This window comes from Eublepharis macularius, chromosome 13 (genome assembly GCF_028583425.1).
Source record: "Eublepharis macularius isolate TG4126 chromosome 13, MPM_Emac_v1.0, whole genome shotgun sequence".
NCBI lineage: Eukaryota > Metazoa > Chordata > Lepidosauria > Squamata > Eublepharidae > Eublepharis > Eublepharis macularius.
Window position 1 is genome coordinate 51,581,973 of NC_072802.1, and position 27,182 is coordinate 51,609,154.

Consider the following 27,182-nt stretch of genomic DNA (forward strand, 5'->3'; position numbering starts at 1 on the left):
GCAAGAACTTTAATGCCTCTTTCTCCCACCGTGGACATGGGGTATCATGCCCAGAAGAAAACTCAGTTCACCTGATTCCCATCAAAGCCACTGGCAGAACAAAAAGAGCAGGTGGCCAGATGCCTCTGACTTCATCTTAGCTTTCCAAATCAGCTATACTATCTGCTTATATTCATCCTTTATTACCATTGCCTCCCCACACCCAACTGCGATATACTGTTTAGATGGTAAGCTCTTTGTGAGCATCGACTCATCTTTTGCTTATTTTACTCTGAAAAGTACCAAAGGCATTTTTAGAGGTAATCTTGATACAGAGCAAGTGTTTGATTCCAAAGACACACAACAGGATCCAGGTGCATTTCATATACTGTGCAAGAACCAAGCTTTATCACCACTGACTAAGATTTCTGAATAATTTAAAAATGTGTCTGTTGGGTTTTCACCAGTACACTCTCCTCCTTACATCATATGCACACCTGGACTTCTTGAAGCTTGTATCACTTGGCCTTGGGCATATTATTTCTCCCATTCTCAGTTCTCCCCGTCTGTAAAATGAGATTTGAGTCCACTGGCACCTTAGAGGCCAACAATATTTTCAGGGTGTAAGCTTCTGAGAGTCAGAGCTCCCTTCTTTAGACAAGTGTCTGAAGAATTCTGTTAGTCTAAGGTGCCACTGGACTCAAATCCTGCTATTTTACTGCAGATCTACATAGCTACCCACCTAAAATTATCATAATAGAAAATGGGAGAGATACTTACAGAGTTGTAACAGTAAATTAATAAAATATTTTGCATGTTAGAGGAGAAGAAACAGGTTATATAATTTTAAGTGGTTTTCAGAGGCCCCCTGAAGATCCAAGATCCTACTTCCCCATCTTGGCACTCTCTCTCTCTCTCTCTCTCTCACGCACGCACGCACACACAAAATGGGCCATTCCAATTTGTTGGGCTGTGTACAAAGTTACAGCTATACTGCAAACTGTAGAACACCCTACCCATTCAAAAAAAATTTCTCATGTTTGCTGAGAAAAGCAAGCTGCAGACACCAGAATATTAAGAGCAGAGAAACCAGGGAGGTTCCAGGATGTGCCTTCTATATAAACATCAGTCTGTGCCTCACACATTTTGACAAGACACAGCAGACACACTTCTGTAAACTGATCCAATTTGGCTAGTTTGTTCATAAGAACACATGAAGCGGCCTTACACCGAGTTAGACCATCGGTTGATCAAGGGCAGCACTGTCCAAAACGCCACCTATTACCTGAGCCTTTTGAATGGAGATGCTGAGGATTGAACTCAAGATCTTCTGCATGCAAGGGAGATGCTCTACTACTGAAACACAGCACCTTCCATTGGCTGGACTTTGTTTTCCTAGCTTAAGGAAAAATGGGATGAGGCAGCCACTAAAATATGGATCCATACCTGCAAGGACATGCAGGCACTCCTCTCCTATGATGTGACATTATACCACATAGGAATACTTCAAATAGGTAGACAGGTCTACATACGGATCTATGTCTATGGGCCCCACAAAATCCCTCACCTTGATGGAAGAGAGAGCAACAACTGAATGTGAATGATGCACGTGACTGGCCTTTCTCAGACAGCTGTACCACAGCCATGCACACAACAGGTAAGAGGTTCCCAGTAGTTGGACATATGTGCCTGTGAAAGGGTTTTTAACTCGCCCTTTCTCACTCCTATATACCCACTCATTCTACCAGTGATTGATTTCCATATGTTAGGAGGACCGGCTCTTAAATTGCTCTTTCCCAAGGCAATCTACATTCAGTTATCTGAAAAACCAGAGTGCGTGCCAAGCTAACCTGGTGTAAGCTTTGATTCCAAACCAAGCACAAAAGGGAAACCTAATACAGACGTTGCTAAAGGAGCCGAAGCTCAAGGAGATCAATTTAGGGATACAATGAAACCCTATTAAACATACATAAAGTGTTAATTCCAATATTCTATTACACGTGGTAAATTCCCAATCCAATTTGTACATACAATTTGATACAATCCCGTTCCCAATAAACATATATTGTACATAGGTCCTAATATAGTCCTTGTATTGTTTAATTTTTTCTTTTTAGATTTTCCAGAATGCACAGAGTTGCTGGCAGTTCTACAAGCCACCTGTCTTCCTCCAATGGATAGAAAAAGGAGTGGCGTTTCAAGGTGTTGAAATGGCTACGAGCTTTGCCGGCTCACTTACAATAGGCTCGTTTCGAGTCCCGTCTTCTTCTGGCCAAGCTTTAATTTTTTCATTGATTCTTTCACCAATCAAAGCTATAAGTTGGTTCATATGTGTCGGGTGGGGCCCCTCGGTTGTTCTCCGATATATAGCCATTCTGCCACATTTCAGCTGCTAAGACCATGCTAAAATGTGTGATACAGTGCTTATCCACATAAACTCTGACAGGAGGAAACGGATGTTTGTAAATCAGAGCCAAACAGCACAAAGGTGCTTCAAATAGAAAGGGGCTCTCTCTTCTCGATTTAAAAAAAACCATGGCTTGTACATATCTTGGAAACTGCAGAGTTTTGGTGAACTCATCTGGGGATGCCTCAGAGCAGGAAAAAGTAGAAGAGCAGTGAAACAGAAAGGCAGAAGCACAGTGAACTTTCCATATGATGGAAAGCCAAGCTAGTCAGGACCTGCCAGGGCTGGATCATCTGTTTAAGTGCATAAAGTTGTGAAGCGACTGGAAGATGATCAGTCAGGGCTTTTTTTCAGCTGGAACAGGGTGGAATGGAGTTCCGGAACCTCTTGAAAATGGTCACATGGCTGGTGGTCCCGCCCCCTGATCTCCAGACAGAGGGGAGTTTAGATTGCCCTCCACACCGTTGGCGCGGAGGGTGATCTAAACTCCCTTCTGTCTGGAGATCAGGGGGCACGGCCACCAGCCATGTGACCATTTTTCCGAGGGCAACCCACTGAGTTCCACCACCTCTTTTCCCAGAAAAAAAGCCCTATGATCAGTAATCATTTACGCTTTTAACTTCAAAAGTTGTTTCTCTTCATCATGTACTGGTGGCACAGCTCAACTAATCCATGACAGCAAGATATACATTTTTTTTTTAAATCCACACACTCATTTTGAGCTCACTTGTTCTTCCTAAGGACAATTACCTCGTTCGTTACAAAAAGAACATTGAATAGACTGTTCTGTAGTGGTTTTTCCTTCAGGTGAGCAGTTTCCACAGTCATTAAGATCTCTTTGAGTACTAGAAAGAAAAAAAAGTGTCTCTGCTTTGCAATTCTCTCTGACAAGTAGAAAGATATATGTGAGTGAGCTTTGTTTTTTTACAAAAGTGATTCCAGAAACAAAGACAGCTATGCAAGAGCCAGTATCCTAAGAGACTGCTTAGGATACTCCCAACATGCATGGCTTAGCCAGTTAGGACAGTATGATCCACGTTTTCAAGCAGAAATAGCAGCCACGTGGAGGCCTGATCTAGACTGGCCGCTTCGCAGCTATTCTATTTGAGAACATTGGAAGGATCCAATCCCGGATCTCCTGGCATCTTGCCTAGTTAAGTCTCAGGGCTTTAACACACTGTACTTTTAAACTTCCTGAAATATTTTAATCCAGCCGCTGCTGGATGCACTGAGTTGCCTGCATGTCCAAACTAGCTACACCGCAAGTATATCTGATGGAGCCCCTCAGCAAATTCAAAAGCGGAATGCTCAGTGGGGCAGGGAATGCTGGAGGATGGAGGGAAGGGGGAACAAACCAGGCTGATGCTGCATTCAAAGCATCAGAGACTGCTAGAACAGCTTGAATGTCAACGTCCAGGGCAGACCGAGGAGTCAGCAGTCTTGGCAAAGGCAGGGCTTATTTTGACAGTCCACGTCAGCCAGAACCTACAGCAGAGAGTCACCTCTTCTTCCTCCTCCTAGTCTGTAAGAACAGCAACTTTTGCTGCTAATGTCAAAGATAGTTGTGAAGGCAAATGTCCACCCTCTTGCACTTGACTCCTGCCAGGTACCCTAAAGGATACTTTTGGTGCCAAAGGGATAGAAAGCACCAAGCTACACCACACTCTGAGGAAAGGAAGCCTGCAGGTAACTGGATGGCTGGGAAGTCTCTGGCATCAGAGCACAGAAACAATGTCCAGTTTTGGCCCATCTTGGGAGGTCAGCTAAAGGCAGGTCACATAGCTGACTGGCTTTCCACTAAGCTGGCAGAGTGACAACTGAAACCAGGACTAGGATATTCTCTCTCAAAACAGAAGGCCCATTTTGTGCCTGTGAAATCTCAAACCAAAATGGAGGCCAGGCAGGCTCTTCAGGGGAAGACTTCAATCCACTGCACCCATCCCTCCCAGAAGCAGAACTATGCTTTATTTGCTCAGGGTGCAGAATCCAGCCATTTCTTACATGGAAGAAGTTTCACTTAGGCGCAAAACTCAGGAAAAATTATACTTTGTATCAGAGTATACAAAGCCCTATTATTTAACTGAAGTATCCTCAACAAGGCAGCTTTCATTCTGGAGACCCCTCTGTAACTTGGACCCCCCCCCTCCAAAAAAAACCCAGGAAGATCCAGTGGAAGTCTGTGAACATCTCAAGTTTTCCATCCTTGATTTACTGGTAACAAGGAGAAACAGCACTGGACTACATGCTCTGTAGCCCTTCCACATCCCAATTTCTTTTTAATTTTCTTAATTGGGGAAGATTCTATGTGAAAAAATGATGAAAATAGACCGTATGCTACTGCAGGTCAGATTCCAGCACCACCACCCAATTCATCACTGCTTCTTCATGGAAGTTCAGAATGGCCTATTACCATCCAATTTGGTGAAAACTAAGAGATTATGGCTATTTTCACATCAGTCACCCTGAGTAACAGAAGTACAGCAGCCAAGAGACAAAAGTATAAACTAGGAAGTCCTTCCAATATATTTAGTCAGTCTAAGGCAAATCTTTCTCATTGCACACCCAGGAGAATACTGATGTGCCATACAGGTTTTCAAAAAAGATCGAGATGATCACACTTTCTGTATCAAATGTTGTTAGTCATTCGAAACGGACTGTGGCACAAGTCACCCACCTTGGTAATTATTTCAGACACTTGCATGCACAGCTCAAGACAGAGGCTGGCATGCACGGTGAGAGGTTGTGGCTCAGTGGTTTAGCATGCTTTGCATGCTAAAGGTCCCAGGTTCAATCCCTGGAATCTCTGCAGAACGTCTGAGTAGACAATACTGACTTTGATGGGCCAATGGTCTGATTCTGCATAATTCAGCTTCACGAGTTGCATTCAGAGGTTGTCTTTTCAGACAGACTGACAGTGTAAACAGAGCTAGAATAATTGAGGACATCCTGGAATCCCCCAGCCAGTATATGGAAGGGTTGTTGATTCAGGATAATGATCCCTGCTGAGAGGCTGTCTGGATTCCTTTCCAAGCCTCAGCCACAGACAAACAATTTGTAGCAAAGTCTGCAGAGCAGCTGATTTAGATCAAAGCAAGCAGGTTTTTTGTGGAAGCATGCAGACAAGGCAACGAAAGCTTAGAGCCACACCCTGGTGAGATTTGTAGGAGGAAATCTGTGGGTGATGGGAGCAGTTAGGACTGCATTCCCTGTATGACTGCTCAAGCTACGTTTTGAACAAGCAGCACAAATGGCAGAGGAGACACTGTGGCACAGCACTGCACCTAGACCATCCCTCTATCGCACTGTTTGAGATGAACACGTAGTGAAAATCCAGCTCTGATTCACAATCTCTTTTGAGTCTGGCAAAACCAGCCTCATGGTAACAAGAATTCCTCTGTCCTGACCAGGAAGCTATAGCTGATACCATGTCACCAAATTCTGTGTTACAGTAACCCAAATAGCCATTTTGGGTGCCCAGTGGGGAGAAAGGTAGAGTATAAAGTCAGTGTGGTGTAAGGGTTAGAATGTCTGACAAGCATCTGGAAGACGCAAGTTCAAATCCCCCCTCTGCCATGGAAGCTTGCTGGGTGACTTCGGGCCAGTGGAGGAGAACGGATTATCAGCCACTCCAGGACCCCACTTGAGGAGAAAGGCGGGGTACAAATAAAGTAAATGAAATAAATGATTTTTCTGATCTTGATTTTCACATTTTAGCTATTTTTTAAAAGCAGCATTTAATGTAACTTGATTTAAAGTGAAATCGCACTTCCATGCTTTAAGGCATCACGTAACCAGCAATAATGCTGACATACATAGAAGATCTTGAGCAGAAAGAATACCCATAAATGGCCTTAGGGACTAGAATGACATCAATGCATTCTGTGCCCAATCATCCAGGCACAAGAAGGTAAAAGAAAAAGGGTGGTGGCAGCTGGACACTGTAGGGATGGCTCACCTTTTTGTGCTTCTTAGCCATCCACTTGTCCCAGTTGTTGAGCATGTCCAGCCACTTGGATTCTCTCTGCCTTAGCTTCTCCAGCGGCACCACCTCATCCCTAGGAAGGAGAAGATAACAAGCCAATTTATTTTACTTGGGATTACCATCTTCCTTTTTAAAACTAGCAATGCTCCAGGGAAAGGATGGATTTTCAGGCAGATAGTATGTTTTGGAGTCAGGCACATTTATCAGCCAAAGGGAGTTATTCAAGGAGCTATTATCTATTTGGTCATCTCTTCCTGTTTTGTGGTTAGGCAGAAACATCACAGCTTTGTTACCTAAAATCTTATTTTTATTTCAAACTATTCCCTTTTATGTGAAGATCAATTCCTTAAATCAGTGGCAACAAATTTTAAGTTTTATACCGCAACGGAAATCTCTTACAAGTACAACAGCTACAAATATTATGGGTAAAGATATTTCTTAAGGAAGCCTAGGGAATTCACAAGTCAAACTGTAATATAAGGCAACAATATTAACTTAGTTGAAGGAATGGTTTGTTCTAGGGAAAAGAGTTTCTAGCTGTCTCTAAAATAGGGTTGCCAGCCTCCAGGTGGTGGCTGGAGATCTCCTGGAATTACAACTGATCTCCAGGTGACAGAGATCAGTTCCCCTGGAGAAAATGGCTGCTTTGGAGGGTGGATTCTATGGAATTATACCATTTTGAGGCCCCTTCCCTCCCCAAACCCTGCCCTCTCCGGGATCCACCCCCAAAATCTCCAGGTATTTCCCAATCTGGACCTGGAAGCCCTACTCTGAAATGAAAATGTGAAATTATGGACTTGCTATGGTATAAACAAAGGGTTTTTAGTTGTGAGATTCCTGTCCTTAGGGATTTAGAAGGTTTAGATATGTACATTCTAGACTTTCTCCATTGACTTCAGTTTTTTGGAAAGAGAAAATGATTAATCCTTTATAGATGTGTAATATAAACTTCGCAGAGTATTGGATCTTTTAACCCAAGGTGCAGTACTACCTTATGAGGAATAACACATCTAATAAATGATTTAAGATCACCCCTTTCCCAGTTTCTACAAATGAGGTATGTAATAAATTACTTAAGGAAATATAAGTAAGTTAGAGCCACAACAGAGCTTGCAGTTCGGATAAGCATGGTTCCCTTAAGAGAGAACATTTTGTGAACACTGTACTGCTGATTTCTGAGTTGTTCTAAATGCAACCTTTAAGAGCATCCTTGCTAGATCAGACCCACAATCCATCTAGTCCAGCATCCTGGCTGACGCAGCGTCCAGACAGTTGCTATGGAGGGCCAACAGCAGGGCATGAAGGCCGAGGCCCTTCCCTTGAAGATGCCACTTGGCACTGGGATTCAGAGGTTCACTACCCCCGAATGTGGAGGTCCCCTTTAGTCACCATGGCTAGAAGCCACTGATAGTCACCTAACCTTTCTGGAACCAGATCTTTTTGTATAGTTGAAATTAATGGGCCATTTGTTCTTGTGGTTGCTTTATTACTTTACATTACAGATCACATGTCTGGTTGTCATGAGCCTGTTCACTGCTGCAAGACAAGGTGTAATGTTTTGTTGGAAATCCCCATGTGGTTCCCCATAATGCTTGGATTATGAGAATATGAAAGTTGCTCTCATGTCTAAACTGACATATCAAAATAGAATTACAAATCAAGATGATATATGGGCTACTACTTTTGTGTTTTTTGATATTTTGCAACAAGTAATCCTTTTGTTTCCCCTGCCCTATTCATAATAACATTTCATGAGTACTGGACTTTTTCCTGCTCAGGCCAACAATGGCAACAAGTCCTAAATAATACCAGCTACACATTCTCGGAAGTATGGCATGCTTCTTCCTCTTCAAAAAACAAAGTTCACCAGTCCCCAATTATATTGTCAGCCTGTGACTTCAGCCTCAAGAGAATTTAAATTGCACAGGGAAAAGAAGGAAAGCATCCATCCAAGCAGCACAAAATACCAGCAAATGCACAAAAGCCTAGGCAGAGTAGTCCAAACTTCTGATAGGCAAGACAGATTCCTCTCTAATTTTTTAAAGGCAAACTTTTCAATAATGTCTGAAGAGAGTTACTTTCCGAGTAAATAACAATGAATATGATTAGATAGAAGTCAGCTCATAACTGTGACTCATGCGAAATTACAACTGGCAGACTCAGAGGACAAGCCTGAACAGTATGTCATGCAGAGATGCAATGGGTAGGCTCTTCTGTAGGTTGGAACTTAGATGTTCACAGCAGCCTTCTTCTCACAGCACACTCATGCGACCCAACACAGAGTTTGCACATTTCTGGAATAGGGAGAGGAGTGTCTGAATGATGCTGGCAAGACAGTTGGAAGGTGGTTGAGGATTGTGTAGCTGAACATAAAACTAGACAGGATGGGTGTTGGGAGATTTATGGCTGGTATTAGTCTACTTTGTAGATAAGGAGGCTCAGGACTTCCTTGGCTCAAGGCTTCAGCCAGCCCCACTTTTCCTCAAGCCCTGTCAATGCCACACAAGGTTGTAATATTACACTATATACAATGAACTATGCCTGAACTTCACCAACTTTCAGCAGCATGCCCCATCGCTCGGAAGAAGGATTACAGTCTTAGGAAGCTCTATGCAGGTAGGCAAAGCCACCGTTGGGATACGGCAAACTCCTGCCAAAGGAATTCCAATGTTTAAGCTTAGCACTACCACTCTGCTGTTTGTGAACCAGCCTAGGGCCAAGTTTTCAGAAGCTGGGATGTGGGATCCATAAGGCAGAAGTGGAAAGAAAGCAGAGTGAACATGCCTGGCTTGGAGCTAGCAGTCAGTTCCCACTTTCTCTGCCGGAAGTGTGCATTTATGGATTTGCTGGAACTGAAATGCCAAAGCCACAGTCCACTTCCTCTTCTCTTAGCCGCTCCCAACACAGAACAGCGGCAGACAGGAGAGGTCAGCAGACAGGCTGCAGTGAAGAACCAGATCTAAACGCTGGAGTGCTCTGAGAAGCAAGTCATGGGACAGCCAGCCAGCCTTGACCAGCATACCCAGAGGTTACAACTACAACAGGAAGAGTATTTTGACAAGTACTGAGAGCCATAAGAACTTATAGGGACTGTAGCTCCCAACAGCCATTCAATCCTTCCCCAACCTATTATCCAAGCACAAGGAGGTGCAATGGTGGTGGGACGCAACATGAGAACTGCTGAAAAGTTGGGCAGAGAAATGTAAAGCGCAGCATTGGTGAGCTGAACCCTCTCTCGGACCACACTTTTCACCCTAGAAATCACTTCTGCTTGGTTGGTTATGTAGGTTTGCCAGGAGAAAAACAACTGGCTCACTATTATGTGATATTCCGACTGGTCCCAATACAGCTACCTGTAATTTTTTGTCTCACTTGGAAGACATCTTAGCAAAAAGAGCCGATGAGAGAAGAATTCAGCTTCCTACCTCTGGCCAGTTATGCTGTACTTTAAATCAAGTGGTCAGGAAGGCTCTCACAGTACTATCATTCCGCAAATGTGCAAGACAAATGTTCAGAAGGGCATTCTTGTAATGGAACTGATCTGCAGAGGGACAGAACAATCCAGAAGGGCGCATTCGTATGGGAGTGGCATACAGTGAGTACTGTATTGCCTTGTACCTTTCTAATCCCATATTCTGCACTGCCTGCACTAGGCCAACCTGGGCACACTGTCATTTGATTTTCTATTCCTGGTTCTATTGCCTTGGTATTGGCATTCAATCTTGTATACCTTGTATACCTAGTTCTATTGCATTGTTTACTGTATATCTTTGTTGTTCACACTGGCATTCAAATTTGTACTTCTAGATAATGGAAAACGCAGAAATGGACAAATTAACCTCATTAATGAAAGGACAAATGGAAGAAGACTTTTCTGTCCCATGGATGCCCTTCTACAACTGGATTAAAAATAAATATAAAGACTAGAATGTAGTAAATACATAAAGGCAATATTGTAATATGTTACCAGTAATCACAGTCAAACACTTGATAGGATAAAACATGATGTTTGTTGTGGATTGTCCGGGCTGTATTGCCGTGGTCTTGGCATTGTAGTTCCTGACGTTTCGCCAGTAGCTGTGGCTGGCATCTTCAGAGGTGTAGCACCAAAAGACAGAGATCTCTCAGTGTCACAGTCTTTTGGTGCTACACCTCTGAAGATGCCAGCCACAGCTGCTGGCGAAACGTCAGGAACTACAATGCCAAGACCATGGCTATACAGCCTGGAAAATCCACAACAACCATCGTTCTCCAGCTGTGAAAGCCTTCGACAATATATAAAACATGATGTATAGATAAGTAGAATGCTGATGTAAGCAGCCTAAATGACTTTCTCTTCTGCTTTTCTTTTCTAACTCCCCTTTCCTCATTTCTACTTTTATGGAAAAACCAATAAAATATATTTGGAAAAAATTGTACTTCTAGTCCTATTCCTCTGATGCCCTGTACTGATGGATTATAACTTTTTTTTCTTTCTGTGCTCTGTAATCTGCTTTGAGTTTCAGTGAGAAAGGCAGGCTATAAATAAGCTAAACATACAAATAAATACACTCAGCTCTATATAAGGAATTGACCATTTGACTCGATTCATACGTCTTCCACTGACATTTTTTCTTAAGCCTCCTGTAGATGTGGACCAAAAAAACCACTCTGCAGAATTAGAAGTTTTTCCATTACACAATTCTAACTCAGATTCCATTTGGCGTGCCTGCAGATACAAGGAAGAAGCCAAGCCCTGCCTACAAGGTTTTGCAGATATAGTGGCCGTGCCTCAAGTACATCTCTCAAGCACTCAACAACCGTATGATGTTTCCCAAAGACATCACAATACTTTGGAGTTTCTTGTGTCTCCAATGAGAAGTACAGAATTTGCATTTTTACCTTATTTCCCCCAAAAGAGACTTAAGGGAGGTAACGAAAAAAGCTAGTACAGAATTCCCTGGGCTGAAAGTAGCTCCCCTTTTTATATAGCAGCCCAGTTTTGTGTACAGCTTATGCCACAGGCCAGTGTGCATTAGAAAAATTTAATGAGAAAGCGTTAATGCACTCCTGCATTTCTCTCTCTCTGTACACTGTGCACCAATGGTTGCTAAGGAAATCAGTGTCCCACCATAACAGCCTCTCTCTTAACTTTAGTCTTCCCCTATATCCGCTAAGTATGGCCAAATGTGGAGTCAAAGCAGCCACTAGCATAATCACCCGCAACCCAATATCCCCACAGCATTATGTACCAGAACAGGAGGCTGCTTCTGTGCAAGCAGGGGCACTGGTAAAGGGCTATTAGAGAACAGCAGCAGCATTGGCAGAGCTCTCTACTTACTGCCTCTCAACTGCAAAAGTATTTTAATCCCCCTGTGCCAACAACAGAAATTCTGTTACAATACTCCCCAATAAGCCTCAGCCATTCTCTCCTATTTGCCTGGGTCTTGGTGTGTGCACACTAGATTAAGCGTATGAGATGGGCGTTTGCTCTTCAGAAGCCTCTGCAGCTATTCATACTAGGACTCAGTGGGAAGAGCCAATGTTTGCTGGCCTATTAGCACTTGCCCAATTGAAACTACAGCCACATGTACAGGTCAGTCAATGACTACTAGGCCATATGCATACCAAGGCATAATGTCTGAGATCAGGCACTACTCAGTATACTCCCCAAGGACCTGGTTTCACCCTTAAAATGACTGGAAGGGGAGCACTTACACAACAAATCCCAGGTTTCAGATTATGCTGCTTTATGATAAAGCAGCATGAGGCTTCGATCCTCTCTTTTCAATACTGAAAGACCAGTTGTTCTAATGAGTTTCTCTCTCAGTCTGGTGGCTGAGCTTACAAGGCCTGGGAAACTTCAGTCCAAGACCCTGGTTACACGCTTGGAATGGAGCCAACTGCTTGAGGCTCCCAATGCCACCTGAACAGGCCTTTGTGTACTTCCATGAACAGGCTAGACGATCTGTCAGGATTTCAGGAGCTGACAGACAAGGCCCCTTTGTTTTTATATTGAGGTGGGTGGAAAAAGCTGTGATGGTGTAATTCCACTGAGCTGCCTAAAGAGGAAGCAAGCATGAAACCTGCCACCACTAGGCCCACCTGTGCTCATTTCCTGTATGTCAGCAGTTCCAAAAATGTAGACCAGGAACCAAAAGTGGGTTACAACTCTCTTACAGGGGAGCTGTGAGGCCAAGAAGAACAGGGTTGGCTGGGAGAGGAAGCTCAAATGCAAAACTGGATCTCTCTCTGCCAATATGCTAAATAGCCATTAATAAGTGTCCCCGCATAAATAGAAGGTACAAGCTGGGAACCCACAAGAGACTGCAGGAGTCACTTCATTCCCCCCACCCCCCGCCTCCTCTTCTCCACACTATTTCCTCTTCCCTTCCTCCTGGTTGCCCCCATATCCTCTCCCCTTTCTCTGCTTCCTGCTCTCCCTCCCACTCATCAACCTCTCTTATCTACCCTACCCCCATCTTCAGGTTTATTTTCTTCGCTTACAGTTATACCCCATCTTTCTCCCCAATGGGGATCCAAAGCGGCTTGCATTATTCTCCTGTCCTCCATTTTATCTTTAGTGCACAGTTCATTAGGTTGAGAGTGTGCATCTGGCCCAAGGTCACCCAGCCAGCTTCCATGGCGGAGTGGGGATTCAAACCAGAGTCTACCAGATCCTAATCCAACACTCTACAATCACTACACTACACTGGCTTCCACCTTTCTCTTTACTCCCTTCCCCTGGCAACCTCTCCCTGTGAAAAGTCTGGCCAAGCTACAAGAGTCACACAGAGCAAGTCACTCAGGTGAGTTGTGTGGTGACCAATACTGGGCCTGGCCAATTTGTGCGGAGAGTGTTGCGCCGAGCCAAAGGAAACTGTGTGGCATTGCATCATCTCGTAGCCACTGCCACACCTGGATGAATTGTCCAAATTGTATGGTAGCAAGTGGCCCAGTGGTTGTGGCTGGGCCTGGCCCCAGTGAGTCCTCCCATCCAGGGCAGAAGGCAGAGGAGCAGAAGTGGACTGGGAGGTAAAAATAGCCATGGAAAGGACCCTCCCCACAAACTTTTATTGACAAAAACCAAGGTTTGAAAGCTGGCAATACTGCTGTGGCTGCATAGGAACCCATACAAATAGCCACCAAGATTTCAGAAAGCATTTCTATTATGTTGGGTTTTTACCTCCCACGCACTCACATAGACACATTTTTTTAATATTTCAGATTTCCCCCCCTGCAAACATGGGGCTTTTCTCAAGTTTGCAGAAAGATCTATTTTGTCTGTTCATGGCTTCAGTCTCCGGATTTAAGTATCCACAGAAAAGGCCATATTGAGAATCAGATATATCCCGTTTACTCCATGTGTCTCGGTTCACTCTATCAGTCTTCCCTTCATCCCATCAGTCCATTATAGAAGGTTGATGGAGAAATGATCTCAAGCTTCCTCTTAAATAGTGGGGACCCAGCCACAATTTCACTTCCAGAGAATCCCCCACACACTTCTTAAATATGGATAAGACTGATATCAGCATCAATTTTAAGCATGGCTACCACTAACCAAATTCCCACTTAACCCTGTACTTGAAATCAACATAAAACTCTTCCATTTGCACAGGCCATTTCTTCAAGCCAAGGACTAGGCTGTTCTTGCTCAATCTTTCATAGAAAGACTAGTGACTAGTTCTGGGAGGCTCCAGTGGGCATGACTGTCTTGCAATGAAGCTTTCTAAGGGCCTCAGCACAAAAGGGAAAGGGTTTACTTCACCGAGTTTCTTCCTCTTTTCCCTTCTCCTCTCTCAGCACACTGAGAGCCATTCAGGGTGCTGTCCTCTTCACAGCTCCTGCGAACCCAGCCCTCTTCCCTTTGGCCTTATGAGACTTCCGGCTGCACAGGAACACATCTCCCTTGCTCGCCAAGGTTGCCATAACACCTGACCCATCAGGCCAAGCCGTGCCACCTGAGGCTCACCAGAGGAACCTGAACAGTACCTCAAGACATCAGCCGCCAGAGGCAGCTTCCTCAGACATCTCAGGACGTGTGAGACTGAAGCTGAGGGCGTCATGGCCCACTGTCATCACTGGGTCCTGGAGATTAGTTTCAGACTAGAACCAAGGAGCTCTAGGTTCAAACCTCTATCCTGCTATGTAGGATGCTGGACTTTGGACCAGTCACTATTTACAGGCCTGCCCTACCCCACAGGAGTCTGGGAGATAAAGAGCCTGTGGAAGAAACCATGTAAGCCACTCGGAGCTCCCTGAAGAAAGGGTGGGAAATCAGTGAACATCTGAAGAGGCCCTGCTTCATGTGACTGTCCCTATTCTAAGGCTGATTACTGATTGTGGTCCAAGGAGACAGTAAAAATAAGAGCCTCAACTGTGTGGACACATGAGATGTACTAGGAGCAGGCAATCTACCCAAGTTACACAGACAGCTTTGTCTTCACAATGGAAATGCACAGCTGTCCACTCGCAATGAGGCTGCATCACGCAGAACCTGTAGAGCTCATTTTTTCCTCAGGATGTTGCCAAAAAAAGATACAAGCTTGGAAATAAGAAATGTTGTCAAACCAGACTGAAAAAGTAGGGGCAACCAAGAGCACATTCCACCATGATAAAGCATCCAGCCGGATCTTTGGACAGGGGAGAGTCTCTGACCAGAACTGAGAGCTGAGGATGCAGTTTCCGATCAGCAGCCTGGGTCAGAGGGCAAACAGCAAGTCCAGGGAATTCCTGGAAATCCAACTGACCTAATAGAAACTGAAGTGTGGATTTCAAGAGCTTTAAACCTCAAGGTAGTCCTTCTTCCAGGAACTGTCAACATTTTGCCTGGCTGAAAGCCGTCTTGGGATTTACAGCTTTCGAAACCCATGCTTCAGTTTCTATTAGACCTGATCAATTCTCATGAGCTTACTAGCTCTTGGGATTCCATTCACACCCACTGACCCGGGATTGCCGATGGAAAAGCCGATATGACAGCTTTATACTCAGACCTCATATCAGCTGCCATCAAAAGCTATACCCAAAGAATGCTTATGTACACCTCTGGAAATATGCTCAAGCTTTAACACTTGCACGTCTCCAAAGAAAGCAGCCGCCATGGGATTTATTCAAATTATTTACAAAGCACCTCTCTGTGTGCTTGTTTTGCTGAAAGCCACCTCTACACACGTTAGCTTTAGAACGAACCAATTCTAGGACACTAAGAAGTACTACTGCACCAATATAAAGAAACCTATACATCAGCATCAACAGGCCTGTCCAACCTTACTTAACAAAAGCTTTGCAGAACCAACACACTTCAGTTCTTCCTAAAGGTCAGAAAGAAGAGAATGCAAAAGCTTGCTAAGAGACTGTTCCATAACCAAGGGGCTATGACAATAAAGGCTGGTTATTCTTTCTGTAGAGATCAGGGAAGGTAGGGTAGGAGCCAGCGGAGGGTGGAGAAGGAGAGGAGGAAGAGGATACTAATGTCCAAACAGGCTCTGCTGCAGGGGAAGAGAGGTTTGAGTCAGCACAGGTGTCAACACATGAGAGCTCTTCTCCACATACACACCCAGCTCTTTCCTGGACATAATCTCAGTAGCCATTTTGAAGCAATAGGTCAACTACAACTGTTTAAGGAAGTTGAGGATTCAGGTACTCGTTCTCTTTACAGTGACTGCCATAAGCTGCAGACTCATCTGCTTTCCCCAAATGACCTCTGGTTTCTAAACAGCTACAGATGTTCCCTATGGCCTGCTGTTCCTCCAGCAGGAAAGAGGCACCAGAGGAAAAAGTGCTTCCCTGTCTATACCAAGCAGACAGGAACACACAAAAAATCTCGGTTAGAATGGGGTGGGGGGGGTGGGGGTGCTGTTTTGCAGCAGCCACAACCAGCCATCACCTGATGGAAAAGGAAAAGGAAGGCCACAGACTTTCTGACAGCTGACACAAGAGCTGTGTGGATGCTAGTTCTCATGACTAACGTATTCAAAGCCCTTCATAGCCTTGGCTGCTCACATCTGTGCAACAGCCTCTTCCTGTATGCTCCGCCTCGGCAGCTTCATTCATCTGGACAGGGCCTTCTGCGGATACCGCCCTGCAGTTGGGCAAAATCAACAGCTGCCTACATGCATGGTTTCTCTGTGGCGGCCTCCACCTTATGGAACAGTTTGCCCGAGGTGGTCAAGAAAGCCTCTACTCTCCTGTCTTTCTGCAAACTATGCAAAACGGAATTATTCAGGGGGGCTTTCTACCCAGATTATAGGGCTGTTTTGTAAGAAGTAGCTCAGAGAGATGTTTTGGTAGGGACAGGACCATACACTATTCTGCTGGGTACTGGCTGCTGATGTAGACATATGCCTACCAGGGTGTTTCTGTGTTGCTAAACATGCTATGTAAATTAGTTGTGCTTCGTTTCAGAAAGATTTCATCTCTATGCTCAGCTTTATGCTTGTTTTTCAAATTTCTGCTACCATATGCTACTCTATCTGTTCACTGAATGTCCTAACTGTTTATTGTACTTTGCTCAATGAATGCTTTAGCCGCTGATTATATTGTCACATGCACTGTGTAATCTACCTTGGATCTCAGTGAGAAAGGCAGGCTCTAAAAAAACAAACAACTCACACTCCACGCAACCTTGCCCGGCCAGGGCCTACATCTTCCTGCTGGCCAGATGCCCATTCCAGATGGTACAAGCAAGCAGTCCTGTATCTTCCCAATTTTCAAAGCTCAGCATAAGCATAGCCGTGTCTTTTTTTGCCAGATTGTTCCAGCTCAGTTTTCACTGTGCCACTGAAGGATGATGTACAAAAGCAAACTCTGTCTAAGCGCTTCTGTAGAGGTTATTCAGGATAAAAGCCTCACTACAGTTCTCTATTATTTTTATTTTTACATGCTCACAAGATGGTGATAATTCAAAGCAAAGTTCACCTTAAAAGCAACCAGGAAATATTTACATTAAAGGGATGAAAATCGTAGATTTAGCAAGTTTGTGTAATTAAACACGAGTCAGTACCAAAGTTACTCAAAGTCTGCAACGAAGAATTATGTAAAAGTATGCATATTTGTGTGGAGGTCTCTAGCAGCAGGCAGCTGAGTACGATCACAAAGGAAGAGCAGACAGAATGGTCTCTGGCTGTTTGGCGAGCGGAAGGGCCTAATAAGGACGCGTAAGAGCAGCACTAGCCCCGGAAAGCAGAAGCCAGGACGTGGAGAAGACAGCACACTGGAGGGTGGGACACTAAATGCCTAGGAAATTAGCAGCACAATCCTAAACAGGTCTACTTGGAACCATACTGAAGTCTACTCAGTGAGGCTTACTCCTGGGAAAGAACAGATTGCACTGCAGGATTCTGATTGGTCAAAATGAAAGCAAGGGAAAGACGCTAGAGTAGGAAGATGGAGAAAGAAGGCGCAGAAAGTACAGCTGGCCATAGGTACACTTGCGGAGATGAAGGATCACAGTTCAAAACCAGCAAACTCTTTTGCTGCAGGGCTCTAAATGACCAGCAACGTCACTGCCTGTTCTTTGACCACAGGCCAACATTGCTAGGAAACCCAGAACACCCTCCGCCAGCAGCCCTGAAAGCACCTCCTACTAACTGCTCTTAACTTGCAGCCACGTATTCCAATATTTAAAATACCTCGCTGCTTTTTGCTTTAAAAGCTGGCCTGCTGCCAAAACATAAACGGCCTTTTGCCTTTTAAAGTATTTTTTTTAGTGTTGTGGTAAGGCTAACACTAGGACTCCAGCATAAAAGTCACCAACAAAGAATACTTATGCCTGGATACCACATCAGCATTATTCCAATGATGTTCAAAGCTACACAACCCACAATAGTTGTTTCCTAATTTTCTGCAGTTTGAAAACAACAACAACCCAAATTATCACACCTACTGAAGATCAAGGTCTTCCTTGGTTATTGTTTTAATAAATTAAGGATTTAAAAATATACAACTAGTGTTTGACTGTCAAGAGCTCAAATAGTTCAAATAAATATTTAACCTACTCAGAAGAAAGCAAGACATCAAGTTAACGTGCACACACTTCTATATCCCTTTCTAAGGCTGGAGCAAAGTCCCAGATGGCAAAATCATAGTAGTAATACCTAGGAATGTGACATATTTTTCCAGCACAATGAATGAAGTCTGATATTGAGTCCGGCCATTAGTATATGTAGCTTAGTACGGTCTTTTATGACTGGCAATAGCTCTCTTAATCTCTGCAAAAGTCTTTTCCAGTTCTAGTACTGGAATCCTTTGAATTAGATACTAAAGTATGCAAAATGTGTGCTCTGCTACTGAACCATGGCTCCTCCCAAACTGCACAAAGATACTACTTGATCTTTACTTTACCTCTAGTCTTTGTAGGGTCATCCAACTATTGGCAGGATGTCCAGGAAATGAACCAGAGACCTTCTACACTCTAAGTGACATTTATTCTGCTGTCACAAGGAACTGGATGCTAGTGCCTAGGAATAAGACTTTCTAGCCTGCTTCTTTTCTTGTGCCAAGGCACCCTCCATTTCCCCTTCCTCACATCCCAACTTTTTTCAGGTATCCATTTCTCTTCCAACATTAAGACTGAGATTTGCCACAGGTGATCAAGGTCTTCTTTTGCTCACAATCCAGCAGTCTTCTCACAACCTTAATTTCCTAAGCACGTCTTAAGCTTCTGCTTCTCTCAACTCATACTTAATAAGATGGAAAGAGTTAATCTATTTTCTACCAACTGGGTTTACTGCAACATTTTACAGTTTAGTTTAATATGCTGATCTTTGTTCCTTTTTGTACGGTCTTTAGTTACTGGTTGTGTTTAAAAGGAAAGTAACCACAGGGTTTACATTGCTGGAAGAAAGCAATCCACAGCAAAACTAAAGTTCTGTTCACAATCCGCTTACAGTTCGTGTGCGTGACCTCTAGTAAATCACTTCTGCAACAATCTCCCAGTTCTCAATTTCTCTGCAGCTCAGCATTACCTACCCTCATAATGCCAGATGGCATTTTAACATGAACCCTTGTTTTGACCTAATTTTCAACCTTGTTTCACACCCATGCCAAATCCAAGTCATAATACTTTTAAAAAGCAGATTAATTAGGAAAGTGCTACCTTTTGTTTCATTTGCCAGTGAGAAAGAGGGGTTAGGCTAATAACTGAATCCAATTTCTAGACATGTTATTTACAATGACAAGCAGTACAAGTATTACCAAAGCATATGGGGATAGACCCCCCACAAAAGCAGTAATAATAGTAATCACAATGACAGCTGTTCAGAATTTGATGGCTCATTCTGCCTCAGGGTACAAGGAACAGAGTACAAGGAACACAGGAGCACCTTACCCTGGAAGTGATCTCAAAATTGGGATCTAAATCTTTTGATACAAATATTCAAGATCCATTTCTGATCTGAAGGCTTATGGTGATGCCTGACTCCATTCTAAAACCAGTCATATTTCTCCTCAACACTTGGGAGTACCTCATTATCAAAACCCACGTGCCAAGTTCTAGCACAGTAACAGACAGGTTCTCCAGGCTTTGGTATAGAGGTACAACCTTACCAAGAAGTCATAGTTTAAGATGGCTAGGAGGTACCAGCTACTGGACAAACTATCAAACAGCATCAGTGTTATTTTAAGCATCTTCTCGTCACCAGTGTCCGTTTAAAGAAACTACTTTTAATTATTAGCTATATAAAGGTTTAGCAGCCCAAATAGCTCAGCTTAACCTGAGCTTGTCAGAGCCAGGCAGCTAAGCAGAGCTGGCCATAGTCAGTACTTGGATGGGAGACCACCAAAGAAGACTGGGGTTGCTATGCAGAGGAAGGCAGTGGCAAACTGTCTCTCTCATCGTCTTCATCTTCTTTATGGAAGTCTAAAGAACAGCGAGCCATCCCAATGTGCATGACCAATGCAGTGTTAAAGCTGCCAGCACATGTCCTAATTTGTTACTCACTTCAGCCTAGCCTTGGGCCTGCCTGCTCCCCCCATGCCGTAAGTCTCTGGTAAGAAGCCAAAAATAAAGACCCAAAAAAGGGAATGTCACTTGTTTGGTATGGGCAGTCCATTTGTTCCCCCTTGACATTGCATCTCTATTGTGGGAAAGTTGCTTATGTGGCATCTTTTATATAATTTTCAAAATTTGGGTGAGGCTAATACAGAATGCTAATTTCTTTTAAATTACTAAGTACATGAAGTTATGGGTTTGTCTTCCACGGAATTTTCAAGCCAAGATGGAAGAGACATGCATTTAAGGATGTTTCCAATACCTCATTCATAGTCCTTAATTCAGTCTCCTGTTTAAGTTTCCCAGCTGTTAAGGTCTTCCAATATTGCCCCAGGCACTTATCCAAGCAGGATGCTTTTGGCTTCCACCCTGTCCACATCTGTTCTTTCCTAATCTTTGTTTTTCTTGCTCTCCAGCCCCGTCATTATCTTTCCTGGAAACAAAATATATGGGACCAAAACAACATTCTAAGTGCAGACCCCAAACTCCTTCCGGAGCATTGACAGGATGCTACAGGCAGTGCTAAAATTAAAAAAAGGAAACTTGGTATAAGAAGCTGACAGCTGCAACTGGTATAAATTATACAAATCAAACAAATTAACATTATTTTTGCATAATTTATTCCACAATTATTAGTTTGCTGCTAGGAGAGACAAGAGGCTGCAGAGGGACCAAAGTGGCACACGCACATCCCAGTCACTGAATATTTTTAGTCAGCAACTCTTCTGGCTATGCCATTTCTGGCAATGCTTAAAGATGCTCTCAAGCACATTTTCATAACCATGCAAGCCAGAAGCTTGATTATTACATTAAAGCTGAATTCTTGGGAACACTTGGAGAATTATACTACTTGCAAGGTACTGGATATATAACTGATTTTGGCGAGGAAGGTACATACAGTGATCAGGCAGTGAATTAGAACTAGCCTAAAGGCCATGGCAGAAGCTTTGGAATGAAGTGATAATCAAAAGTGCAAGCGATGTCCCCTCACTTCCCTATAGCACATAACCAAATAGAAGTCAGGACAGCCAGGGCGCTCAAGATTGTTAACAGCCGTCTGCTTACTGTAAGAAATGTCATCAAGGTAGAGGAGGTTTTGTAAATAACAAGAGAGTTGGCAGCTTGCTTACTGTGTTTTCTTTCAGGAAGTTCACGTATCATGAATGTTTACGCTGGTATGAATTGACAGATGGACTAACAAATGTCGTGAGAAAGAAACAGCTATGTATTCGCAGACCTGTACAACAGCATGGGATAGCTAAAGTCTCCATGATTGAACCTGATCCTGATTCAGACAGACTGGGAATTTTTAAGGATGAAACAATGCGACCAATTGAACAGATCAAGCTCTAACGACTGACATAGAGTCATGAAAGTTTCTGAGCTTGCTTTTGTGTCTCATGGCTGCTGAGTGTCTCTAGACACATGGGCTGTTTAGTAATATGTTTCAGAAGTTAATATAAATCCTATTTAGGTTTGGCTTTTAGAATTAACTTCTAATCCAGATTCCATAAAACAGGACCTAGACAGAAAATAGTGTTGAAAATCTGAGCTCTAAAGCTGTAGAATCTGATTTCAGTTCAGACTTTCAAACACAGGTAAACAGTAAGGCTCTTGCTACCTTTGGCCAGATTCCGTTTCCCTGTATCAATATTCCCAAATCTCTCCCCCAGAATATAACTAGAGACTCATTTTACACACTCAAAAAATGTAAATATATAGTCTTGATCACATCCCAGAACAATGAGCAAATGCAAAACGGCCCAGTTAACATGACACTTGCCTCTCACTCCCCCCACCTCGTCAATCACAGTGGAATACTGTTCTCTGGTCATCAGTCATGCTCCTGGGATTCTCCAATGCCTACTAGTTGTAGACTTGGTTGCATAAGTGAATCCTGTTAAATCTTTACCCTCTCCTTTGAGAGTGTCAGTCACTGGTCATATATTAGAAAGGGGGAGGGGACAATGCAAAGCTATACAGGGCCTCCCTGCTTTAAGAGTTATAGACATTGTGGTGCTTCCGTTTTTCAAGGCACAGCTGTGCCACTCATACTAGTGTATCCCGTCCACCTCCCAAGGCAGTTTGGAAATTGCTGCCTACTTTTATGGCACAGCACTGAGAAGATGAGGAAGGGGGTACAGGAAAGGATTTCCAAAATATTTTTTCCATGTTGTCAACTTGCCTGAATACTCTGTGTGTGACTCACAGCAAGAGACTCCTGTTTTTCTTCATACAGCAAAGCGGCAAGAGGAAAGTGCTCTGGCACCAGCAAGATGGAGAAGTTGTTACTTGCTTTCCCCTTTGGCTCTCACTTATCTCCTCAGCTACATATTCCAGCCCCTCCTCTTGTGTTACAAGTTCTACAGCCTCCCACAGGCGGCTACTCTCCCTCCATCTATCCTTCTGCCCCCAGCATACATCCAGGCAGTCTGCTCCCTTGAAACATCGAATATTGTGAACTCAGATCACTCCTGCCTGCAAAGACTGGTTCCAGACCTTTCAGCAGAACCTATTGAACAAGTTCAATATATTTCCTTCCTTTGAGCAGCAAATGAATTGACAGTCCTTGCAACTACTGCCACCGGGCAACGACTGCACCTAGCAGAACAGAGAGCGGCTTTCAAACTATGTTCCTAGGAACTCCTAAGCTCCTCAGAAACTAAGGCAGACTATAAATAACAAATAAATAAACAGGAGCAAACAAGTAATAGCAAACAAACTTCTCTGAAAGAGAACTTGCCAATCATTTTCCCTGCAAATGCCCAAGTAAACACGGCGCATGTTCTAGGGTTCCACCTCAGACCATATATGGCTCTGGCAAAGACTACCCTGCCTGGTTTGGTACTCAGGATAATTGCTGGATTTTACCTCTTTTAACTTGTGCTCCAGTTAATAATTTTCATGGGGAGATTCTTCCCTATCTGATGATGTAGTGATCCAAATTTAACCTTGACGGATGCAAAATTTACATCTAGCATATTTTCCTTTAGAAATTAATTTATTATTCTATTAAGTCATTTGATCATAGGAGCTCTGAAAAGGAAAGGAAGTAAAGACAGTCCAGGTTTTGAACACTCGCTGGGGTCCCAAGGGTGGAGAATATGCTAAGAGCTCCCACAATTACAGCAGATATTCTGCAAAACTCAAGGATTCTTGGAAGATAAATAAGGTCTCCCAGTGTGGAAAGGGTTTCTCAAGGACAAGTAGTCTAAAAGAATCACTAGGCAGAAAGAACCAAAGTTTTGTTACTAGGAAAATGCAAATATCCATTTTGATTCCTATGTAGCAGGAGAGGAGGGATTTAACAGCCTTTAAAGTTTTACTAATATACAATCATCAAGGGTGTCCTCAAGGATCTACGGAGAAAAGGAAGAGCTACAACGTGCAACCCTTCTTCCCTTTCCACCCCAACTGCTACCTTCTCACCTTCCTTTAAAAAAAAAATCGAATCCTTTGTATACTCTGCGCTACATCACTGTATAGTCAAAAAGTTGATGCTTATCTAAACTTATTTAAAATAACACACAAAAAAACTGTTTATTATTATGTTTGATTTAAGCAACAAGGCTACTCCACTCCCTCCCCCAGGCAAAGCCTCACCCATCTTGTTATTTTTATTCCACCCACTCAGTCCCCACTCCTAAAACAGACCTAGATTATTTCACTTCCTTACTTTTGAAACTGATGGTTCGCAAGACTGCAAGACACCTTGGGGGCCAACCAGGGCCCATATTTAAACCCAGCCTTCAACACAGAGCCACTTGATCCTTCTTTTATGAGGCCGTTCTGCTGCTTTGCACTTTGTGCAGCAGAGTTCTCCTTCACAACAAGGCATGGACCCACAAGGGTGGGTTACAGAAGATTCTTTACATCAGAGGCAGGCAGGACTTGACTACTCTCTGCTTAGCTCTCAGGACAAACCTCTCTCAACCAGAAAAAAGGGACTAGAGAGGCACCATCCGAGCAACTCCTGTTCTGATGTTGGTCTGTTGATGCACTTGGAGGTAGCACACAATTTGACTCCTCCCTCCTTGGGTCTCAGGACATTAAAGGCCTTTTATCCTGGGAGGAAGGAGCTAAAGCATTCATTCAGCAATAGGGAGCAATGTATTTGGAACAGAAAAAAGAAACACCTAATGCTGTATTTTTAAAGAATAAACCTCAGGATCAAAAATAAGTATATAGCAGGCTGGTAAGTACAACTGGTGTGTACAAGTCACCTACAGGCAATTGAACAAAGGCTCGCTTTTGAATGAGAAGAGAGCTGGTTCCATTTGGGTTTGCGGTCCCATTTTAGGCCATCACTATGCCATAAATGACTAGGATTCATATTGTAGGTGGTAGAGGGGAACAGATGGCTAACAAAGCACAGCTGCAGACATATAGTTTGTGGACACATCTGTAAGGCTGGCTGATAGCACTGTTTTACATTGGGGCACCCTTGTGAAGTATCCCATGAGCAAGCTGGCAATTTCAAAGTTAAAGGATGAGCAGGCAAGTCACATTTGGGATTTGCTGCCTTCGTACTGTCACACTCACTATAGCAGCACCATGCTACAGCTGCTATATGCCTGTCCCAACCCCGTTTGAAAGGATTTCACTTTCTCTCTCTCACCACAGCCAGATGCTCTCACCAGAAGGAAAGCCATCCTTGTGCAATCATTTCCTCCAGGGACTGCTGGCTAGCTTTAGACGGAACCCGTATCACCCAGTGAGTTTCATGGCTAAGCAGAACTCGAACTTGTTTCTCTAGCCCTAGTCCAACATGCTGACCAGTACACCATACATATGGCTGCAATACATAGTCAGCTGATCAGTTAAAAACTAAACAGAGCCCTTGATCAACAAGCAGCAGTTTCTTGAGATTGCATGGCAGCATCCCAGAGTAAAAAGATTTTGAGTATCAAGCTCCATGCACTGACCCCTAATTCCTATTATTAGTCCTATCCACCCAGCCCCTCTTGAGTACCTCTTGGCTCTGAAACAGGCTTATTCTATGCCTTACATACATTCACAGTGCTAGCTACTAAGGCACTGCAACTCCCATCCCACCGTAGTTCAGAAATTGGGGTGCCTCCTTGCCACCTGAACCAGGCCCTCTTGAATTTGAGATCAAGATGACCCTGGACTGGGCTTGCTGCCTACCCCCTCCATCCACCAAGCTGGTTCCAATGCTCCTGGGGTGGCCTAGGTCCAAGAGGAAATAAAACTTTTCATATGGCAGTACTTCTATAGCAACACTCTCCTATACACCTCAGTAAAAAGGACAGGATAGCCACCCTGGGTTACTAACACTGACGCACACATAGCCAGATGGTCCAGACTCCCAATTTCACAGCTGGATGCAAACCAACTCTAAACCGAGGAACCCTTTTTCCAGCTTCAGAGGTCAGATGATGCAAAGTCACAAAAGGAGAGCACACCTGGGCCAGTTGAGAGCTCCGTCCTTCACTCCACATCTGGATCAAAGGTCTCCAAGCCTCTGTGGGGCACGGGGGTGGGTGGGGAGTCTTGCACCAGACAGCCAAGGGTCTGGATGTCTCCTTTTCCCTGCATCCTACAGAACTTTCCGCTACAATAAGCTTGCTAATCGTTTACTAGGCTGCTTTAAAGGCACAATACTTCTTCGGGGAAGAGTGGGGGGATGATTCCAGCTGGGCAACCCCGTTCGCCCGTAGCAGCCCAAGCAGGACTCCGGAGGCACTTGACAGCAGCCCGATTTATGCCCGCGCAAGCATCGGTGAATCAGAGGCAGTAAAAAACTTGCACCAGAACTGATTTAAGTCCCACTTGAATTAATTACGTCCCACTTAATTAAATTAATTCCCACCGAATTGGTTTGCAACAGCCTCGTAGGCTCTCTCTCTCTCACACACACACACTCTCCCACCCGCCCACTGGAAACCCAACGTCGCCCGCCTCTCCAAGCCCCCGCGCCGGCCCTTCCCCCGGACGAGAGGGCCCCAGCACGACAACCAAGGCGGGGCGCAGAGCTGCGGGGCGAAGGGACGGGCGCCCGGGCGCCCCTCTCCGGAGGGAGCCGACAGCCTTGCTCGGGGCGAAAGGACGAGCACGCCTCTGGGCATGAGCAGAGTGCGGGCGCCCCGCCAGCCGGCCCCTCTTCCTGCCTCGGTCGCCCACTCACCGCGTCTCCTTGTCGGGCTCGTCGCCCTCGGGCACGATGAAGCCGAACCTGTCGACCTGCCGCTCGCCGCCCTCGCTGCCGCCCCCTGAGCTCCGCGAGTCGCCGTCCAGCCGCCGCTCCGCGTCCATCTCGGCCGCCTGCGAGGCGGGGGCGTCTGGCGGCGCTGCCATCCCGTCGGCCGAGCCCAGGGCGACCCCTCCTGCTGCTGCTGCTGGGCCGCCGCGGCTCTTGGCCATGACCGGCCCCTCAGCGGCAGCGGCGGCGGCGGCGGAGAGGAGGAAGCCGAGCCGGCGCCACCGCCACCCGCCGGGAGGAGCCGCCTCAGCCGGGCCGCTTCAGCCTCACGGCTGCGGGCACGCCCATTGGCCGAGGCCGCTCCTTCAGGCCCGCCTCCTCTCCGCTCCCATTGGCTCTCCTGGCTGTGAGTGACAGGTTCGCCTCTGGCCTCAGCTCACCCTCTTCAATGGGCGCCGCGTTTAACGCCCCTCCTATCTGGGCGGGACTAGTGGCATAGGTAAAGATCTTTGGCCGGTTGGGATGCCAATCAAACTCTTAAGCCCACCTCCTCGGATTGCTGTCGAGTCAGACAGACCCGTCGATTCTCCTCTGCCTTCGGGCATGTCAAGTCTAAGGACGACGAAGTTGAGGAATTTACAGTACAATCCTAAACAGAGTTACTCCAGTCGAAATCCACTGA

At 44.7% G+C, this 27,182-nt stretch overlaps 1 protein-coding gene across 1 annotated transcript in view; it reads right to left on the minus strand.

Annotated features, from left to right (window-relative positions):
* TBC1D10A (TBC1 domain family member 10A) overlaps nt 1-26,798 on the minus strand; it is a 43,601-nt gene extending 16,803 nt beyond the window's left edge. The window contains exons 1-2 of the mRNA XM_054996829.1: nt 26,486-26,798; nt 6,342-6,441 (exon numbers count right to left, since the gene is read on the minus strand). Coding sequence (XP_054852804.1) covers nt 6,342-6,441; nt 26,486-26,721 — 336 coding nt within the window. The 5' untranslated portion in view covers nt 26,722-26,798. The remainder of the gene's footprint in view (nt 1-6,341; nt 6,442-26,485) is intronic.
* Between the last annotated feature and the right edge of the window lie 384 nt (nt 26,799-27,182).